General features: G+C 42.9%; 2 protein-coding genes across 2 annotated transcripts in view; one reads left to right on the top strand and one right to left on the bottom strand.

Moving 5' to 3' along the window:
- The window catches only part of LOC111956639 (actin-binding protein IPP), a 390,618-nt gene that overhangs the window by 122,101 nt on the left and 261,079 nt on the right, over window positions 1–7,438 (bottom strand). The window lies entirely within an intron of this gene.
- Window positions 6,116–7,438, top strand: part of LOC111956414 (uncharacterized) — a 109,116-nt gene continuing 107,793 nt past the window's right edge. The window contains exons 1-2 of the mRNA XM_023976872.2: window positions 6,116–6,524; window positions 6,624–6,742. Coding sequence (XP_023832640.2) covers window positions 6,311–6,524; window positions 6,624–6,742 — 333 coding nt within the window. The 5' untranslated portion in view covers window positions 6,116–6,310. The remainder of the gene's footprint in view (window positions 6,525–6,623; window positions 6,743–7,438) is intronic.

The raw sequence follows: 7,438 nt of genomic DNA, 5'->3' as shown, positions 1-7,438 counted from the left end.
TACTGCATGTTTTGTTTGATAAAGTTCATAATTTATAACAAAAAATCTGAGTTTACATTGGCGCGTTACATTCACTAGTTCCAAAAAACATCAAGTGATTTTGCATAGCCACATCGTTTCAACAGAAATACTCATCATTAAATGTAATGATAATACAAGTTATACACATGGATATAGATATACCTCTCCTTAATGCAACCGCTGTGTCAGATTTCAAAAAAACTTTACGGAAAAAGCAAATCATGCAATAATCTGAGACGGAGCTCAGAACAATAGCCAAATTAGCCGCCATGTTGGGGTCAAACGAAACCAGAAAATACATGATAATGTTTCCTTACCTTTGATGAACTTCATCAGAATGCGTCCTAGGAAATCCCAGGTCCACAATAAATGCTTGATTTGTTTCGATAATGTCCGTTATTTATGTCCAATTAGCTACTTTGGTTAGCGCGTCTGGTAAACAATTTAAAAGTCACAAAGCGCGTCCTCTATAACGTGACATTACATTTACATTTTAGTCATTTAGCAGACGCTCTTATCCAGAGCGACTTACAGTAGAGTGCATACATTTTTATTACATTTTTACATACTGAGACAAGATATCCCTACGGCCAAACCCTCCCTACCGGCCAAACCCTCCCTAACCCGGACGACGCTATGCCAATTGTGCGTCGCCCCACGGATCTCCCGGTTGCGGCCGGCTGCGACAGAGCCTGGGCGCGAACCCAGCCCAGCCTGGGCGCGAACCCAGAGACTCTGGTGGCGCAGCTAGCACTGCGATGCAGTGCCCTAGACCACTGCGCCACCCGGGTGACGAAATGTCCAAAGGTTCCATAACAGTCAGTAGAAACATGTCAAACTATGTACTAGAATCAATCTTTAGAATGTTGTTAACATACATCTTGAATAACGTTCCAACCGGAGAATTAGATTGACTTCAGATGAGCAGTGGAACGGAGATCCTCCTCCATGTGAATGCGCATGTGAAAGCATGGTCAGCTCGTGGCAGTGAATTACGCATTCCTGTCTCCTTCGGGCCCCCTTCACATTAGTCATCAGACAAAGTTCTATTGACTGTTGACATTAGTGGAAGCCGTAGGAAGTGAAAACTCCATCAATATCTCGCTGTAATTTCAATGAGACTTGGTTGAAAATCTGCCACCTTCAGAAAAAAATTCAAACAGGAAGTGGAACTTCTCAGGTTTTTGCCTGCAATATGAAGTTCTGTTATACTCACAGACATAATTCAAAACGTTTTAGAAAATTTCAGAGTGTTTTCTATCCAATATGAATAATAATATGCATATACAGTGGGGCAAAAAGTATTTAGTCAGCCACCAATTGTGCAAGTTCTCCCACTTAAAAAGATGAGAGAGGCCTGTAATTTTCATCATAGGTACACTTCAACTATGACAGACAAAATGAGAAAAAAAATCTCAGAAAATCACATTGTAGATTTTTTATGAATTTATTTGCAATTATGTGGAAAATAAGTATTTGGTCAATAACAAAAAAGTTTACAATACTTTGTTATATACCCTTTGTTGGCAATGGACAGAGGTCAAACGTTTTCTGTAAGTCTTCACAAGGTTTTCACACCTGTGCTGCGTATTTTTGCCCATTCCTCCATGCAATCTCCTCTAGAGCAGTGATGTTTTGGGGCTGTTGCTGGGCAACACAGACTTTCAATTCCTCCAAGAATTTTCTATGGGGTTGAGATCTGGAGACTGGCTAGGCCACTCCAGGACCTTGAAATGCTTCTTACGAAGCCACTCCTTCGTTGCCCGCGGCGGTGTGTTTGGGATCATTGTCATGCTGAAAGACCCAGCCACGTTTCATCTTCCAATGCCTTGCTGATGGTAGGCTTTGTTACTTTGGTCCCAGCTCTCTGCAGGTCATTCACTAGGTCAACCCCGTTGGTTCTGGGATTTTTGCTCACCGTTCTTGTGATCAATTTTGACCCCACGGAGGTGAGATCTTGCGTGGAGCCCCAGATCGAGGGGAGATTCCATTTCCTAATAATTGCCTCCCACAGTTGATTCTCTTCAAACCAAGCTCCTTACCTATTGCAGATTCAGTCTTCCCAGCCTGGTGCAGGTCTACAATTTTGTTTTCATCTCCCTCTTGACCAAATACTTATTTTCCACCATAATTTGCAAATAAAAAATGTAAATCCTACAATGTGATTTTCTGGATTTTCTTTTCTCATTTTGTCTGTCATAGTTGAAGTGTACCTATGATGAAAATTACAGGCCTCTCTTATCTTTTTAAGTGGGAGAACTTGCACAATTGGTGGCTGACTAAATACTTTTTTTGCCCCACTGTATTAGCAACTGGGACTGAGGAGCAGGCAGTTTACTATGGGCACCTCTGTGCACCTTTCATCCAAGCTACTCAATACTGCCCCTGCAGCCATAAGAAGATAATAACGAATTCGGAAATTTCGATAACCAATGAAGTTTGTTTCTCTATAGATTCAAGCAACTCATCATTCTCATGTTTGGTGTTGTACCCATAGAAGTTTACAGTAATGAGCATAATGTCATTTTAACTGATCACAAGACAAATAAAGTGACCAAAGGGGTCACATTCCAAGTGTAGAATATTACCACCAAAGGTATTTTTCATTGTAGTGACACCAGCGGAGTGTTCAGATCCATGGGAAAGCCAAGTTTAATAAATAATGTGGAACTCAACATCCGCTGCATCTTGGTCCGATATTTATTCCAGCGAACGTGACAGAATATCCCATCAAACCAGGACCAAGCAGCGTGTTCACCAGGTGAAGGATTTCTGGACATCGGAAGGAGATAATGGAGGACAGCGATGACGACAGGGTTCGCGGCTACAGAAAGCCCAAGGACAACCCCAAGATTTTTTTMMGGGGGGGGGAAATGGAGCTGGCGACTGAGCAGAGGGAAGAGCCAGAGACTGTCAGGGAGGCAATGGTGAAGTTGGGAGAGAGTGAGATGAGAGAGATGTTGTGCAAGTGTGTTCTGCTCAACATCCGACCAGAGGATCCGGTTAGCAGTGTGGTGCAACCTGTGCCGGTTCCACGCTTCTGGCCTCAAGTGCGCCTCTCCAGTCTGGTACGTCCTGTGCCTGCTCCTCGCACTCTCCCTGAAGTGCGTGTCCCAAGTCCGGTACGTCCTGTGCCTGCTCCTCGTACTCTGCCTGAAGTGCGTGTCCCCAGTCCGCTACGTCCTGTGCCTGCTCCTCCCACTCTCCCTGAGGTGCGTGTCCCCAGTCCAGGCACAGTGTTCAGCCCGGGTCCATGGCTGGATCCACGAGATGAGCGGGTTTTTCGTCCCGCACCAGAGCCGCCACCGACACTAATCATCCCCCCACCCTCCCCATTTGGTTTCAGGTTTTGAGGCCGGAGTCTGCACCTTTGGGGGCGTACTGTCATGTCCTGACCATAGAGAACCATTGTTTCTCTATGATATAGTAGGTCAGGGCGTGACTAGGGGGTGATTTATATGTATGTCTATGTTGTATTCTAGTTTATTATTTCTATGTGGGTATTCTAGTTTTCATATTTCTAGGTTGGTGTGCTTGATATGGTTCCCAAATAGAGGCAGCTGGTTATCGTTGTCTCTAATTGGGGATCATATTTAAGTAGCATTTTTTCCACCTATGTTTTATGGGATATTGTTTTGAGTTAGTGTATGTAACACCTCTGTAGTCACGGTTCGTTGTTTGTTTCTTTATTTGTTTTGTTCTAAGTTTTCACTTTAATAAATAATGTGGAACTCAACATCCGCTGTGCCTTGGTCCGATATTTATTCCAGCGAACGTGACACCTCCAGAAGTTGGCATCAGCCGAAATTGAGTGAGACTCTTGAAAAAAGCAAAAATCTGTTCGAAATTGTTTAGCAAATAAAAATAAGGCCTTGCACTTCACATTATTTCGTAACCTTCCCTATTTGCTTCACTCCGAGAGCTTTCTCCCTCTGCGTCATGTCCTTACTGAACACCAACATACTCCCATCTCTTAACACTTTAGCATTGACAACTTCCTCAATCAACTCTTATCACAGCCATCAACCTTATCGGACTCATCGCCCCTACTCCCCCTTCCTCCCTAAACTTCTGAATCACTTTATGCTCCTCCTCACCTCCATGCTCCCCTCGCGTCTTATTTTGCCCTTCCTCGGCACGTTCTACCTCTAAACTGCCGCTAGCGTTAGAAATTATGTTTCTCTCCTCAAACTTCCTTTTCTGCCTCTCTACCACCATAGACCTCTCGATCCCCTTCAAACCCCCACTCCCTTTCGCTCCCGCTTTCTTTCTGAAGGCACACCAATTTCCTGAAGAATTGCATTATGGGCCCCAGAGTACAGAAATAGTGTCCTCTGTGTGTATACTTCATATTTTGGCGAATTTAGTATGACATCCGGGAACTTTTGGCATACTAACTATATCATACTATGACCAATAAGCATACTATATACTCAATTCACGTTACAAATAGTGCGGTTAGTATGAGTATTCGAACACAGCTTTGCTATACAGTCGTGTACAAAAGTTGAGAATGACACAAATATTAATTTTCACAAAGTTTGCTGCTTCTGTGTCTAGATATGTCAGATGTTACTATGGAATACTGAAGTATAATTACAAGGATTTCATAAGTGTCAAAGGCTTTTATTCTGCCATCCTGACTGATGGCAGCCCATTCTTGCATAATCAATGCTTGGAGTTTGTCAGAATTTGTGGGTTTTTGTTTGTCCACCCGCCTCTTGAGGATTGACCACAAGTTCTCAATGGGATTAAGGTCTGGGGAGTTTCCTGGCCATGGACCCAAAATATCGATGTTTTGTTCCCCGAGCCACTTAGTTATCACTTCTACCTTATGGCAAGGTGCTCCATCATGCTGGAAAAGGAATTGTTCGTCACCAAACTGTTCCTGGATGGTGGGGAGAAGTTGCTCTCAGAGGATGTGTTGGCACCATTCTTTATTCATGGCTGTGCTCTTAGGCAAAATTGTGAGTGAGCCCACTCCCTTGGCTGAGAAGCAACCCCACACATGAATGGTCTCAGGATGCTTTACTGTTGGCATGACACAGGACTGATGGTAGCGCTCACCTTGTCTTCTCCGGACAAGCTTTTTTCCGTATTCCCCAAACAATCGGAAAGGGGATTCATCAGAGAAAATGACTTTACCCCAGTCCTCAGCAGTCCAATCCCTGTACCTTTTGCAGAATATRAGTCTGTCCCTGATGTTTTTCCTGGAGAGAAGTGGCTTCTTTGCTGCCCTTCTTGACACCAGGCCATCCTCCAAAAGTCTTCGACTCATTGTGCATGCAGATGCACTCACACCTGCCTGCTGCAATTCCTGAGCAAGCTCTGTGCTGGTGGTGCCCCGATCCCGCAGCTGAATCAACGTTAGGAGACGTCCTGGCTCTTGCTGGACTTTCTTGAACGCCCTGAAGCCTTCTTTACAACAATTGAACTGCTCTCCTTGAAGTTCTTGATGATCCGATAAATGGTTGATTTAGGTGCAATCTTACTGGCAGCAATATCCTTCGCTTGAAGCCCTTTTTGTGCAAAGCAATGATGACGGCACGTGTTTCCTTGCAGGTAACCATGATTGACAGAGGAAGAACAATGATTCCAAGCACACCCTCCTTTTGAAGCTTCCAGTCTGTTTTCGAACTCCATCAGCATGACAGAGTGATCTCCAGCCTTGTCCTCGTCACACTCACACCTGTGTTAACGAGAGAATCACTGACATGATGTCAGCTGGTCCTTTTGTGGCAGGGCTGAAATGCAGTGGAAATGTTTTTTGGGGATTCAGTTCATTTGCATGGCGAAGAGGGACTTTGCAATTAATTGCAATTCATCTGATCACTCTTCATAACATTCTGGAGTATATGCAAATTGCCATCATACAAACTGAGGCAGCAGACTTTGTGAAAATTAACATTTGTGTCATTCTCAAACTTTTGTCCCACGACTGTAGTATTTCCCATCAGCCTCGTTTTGTTTCAAACTGGCGCCTGTGTGACTAAAGCGTAAAAAAAGAAGAAATTGCCTTGCCAGCGCTAAACTCTACCAATTTTCGAAGGTTTTGTTGCAGTCTCATTACGGTAATACATATTTACGTCACGAGTTGAACGGAAGTGTGATTAGCACGCATCTCTACTTGAAACATTGTTGGCCTTAATCGATCTCTTACACATGCAAAATTGGGCCAATATCAACATTTGCCATAGTGTAAGAATTTTGTATTAATTATTTATTTATTGCATATTGGCTAGCTACAAAATTGTAACATATTACTAACGGAGAAACTGGGCTGGACAAGATGGCCAGCTGCAATTTTCAGGCGCAGTTGGTATCTGTTATGGAGGTATTAGCTAAAGCAGCTATAGCAGAAATAAACAAACGTGTAGATGATAGCTGTGCTGTTATACGTTTGGAAATGACCCAAAGCCAGCGAGATATTGATGTACTGAAAAGGAAGTGGCAAATGATGGAGAGCGAGTTGAAGAAGACGCGAGGACGAGTCAGAAGAAAAGGTATATCGATGTGTTGTTATTCATGGTCATTTGATTGCATCATGGAGCAACTGAAGAAAAACACGAGTGAATATTTGACTGAATACAATTGTTTTCCAGTTTTTTACCCCATGGCATCAGAGAGATCTTCATATCCAGTCAAGATTGTTTTGAACAAGCAGAGTAGCTCACAGTGGAGAGACGAAGAGCTGGCTGTTGAAGAAGACTCTCAACCACAGGTGTGATACATCACCTTTTACAATTACAGAAATCCAGGGGCCTCGTAACTGTTGCATTCATTTCACACTATCTGCGTGTGCCATTACTGACAAGACTGCGCATATACAAACATATATAAATTCATAAACTTGGCGCACGCCATATTTCTAGGTATACATCAGACCCGTCGTGAAACAGTACGTGCGTGATCGAACATTATAAACTGGGTGGTTTGAGCTTGAATGCTGATTGTTTGTAAGCCGTGGTATATTCAATAGGCCCAATTAAATGAGAGATACCATGGTCATTTGTTTTAGGATACTTCATGAATATGAACCCATCATGGGCAGAAAAGGTGAGGGATTTATTCTGGTAAGGTTATGAAAATATCTATTATGTTTACAAATTAAATATTGTCTACTGGAGAAATGTTGACAGTACAGAAGTAGCCTACAATCGTTTGTTCTATTGTTAAACTGTGCTCTGGATCAGATGGCATAGAGCAAAATACTTGAAATAGCTTATCTATTTACTACTGTGAAGTGGGCCAATTAAATGAGAGACAGGGAGAATGGTATCTAYCTTGTTGTAGGCCTGTAGGCTACCTGATGAGTATGAAACCATCACAGAAGAGGTGATGCATTTAATCTGCAATTATCATGGAAATTAAGTATATAATAGCCTAGGCAATTGCCTATTTCTAATTATTTTATAAT

Source organism: Salvelinus sp. IW2-2015, linkage group LG32 (assembly GCF_002910315.2).
Source record: "Salvelinus sp. IW2-2015 linkage group LG32, ASM291031v2, whole genome shotgun sequence".
Classification (NCBI taxonomy): domain Eukaryota; kingdom Metazoa; phylum Chordata; class Actinopteri; order Salmoniformes; family Salmonidae; genus Salvelinus; species Salvelinus sp. IW2-2015.
The sequence above is the reverse complement of the archived record's forward strand: the minus strand, read 5'-3'. Positions and strand labels throughout refer to the sequence as shown.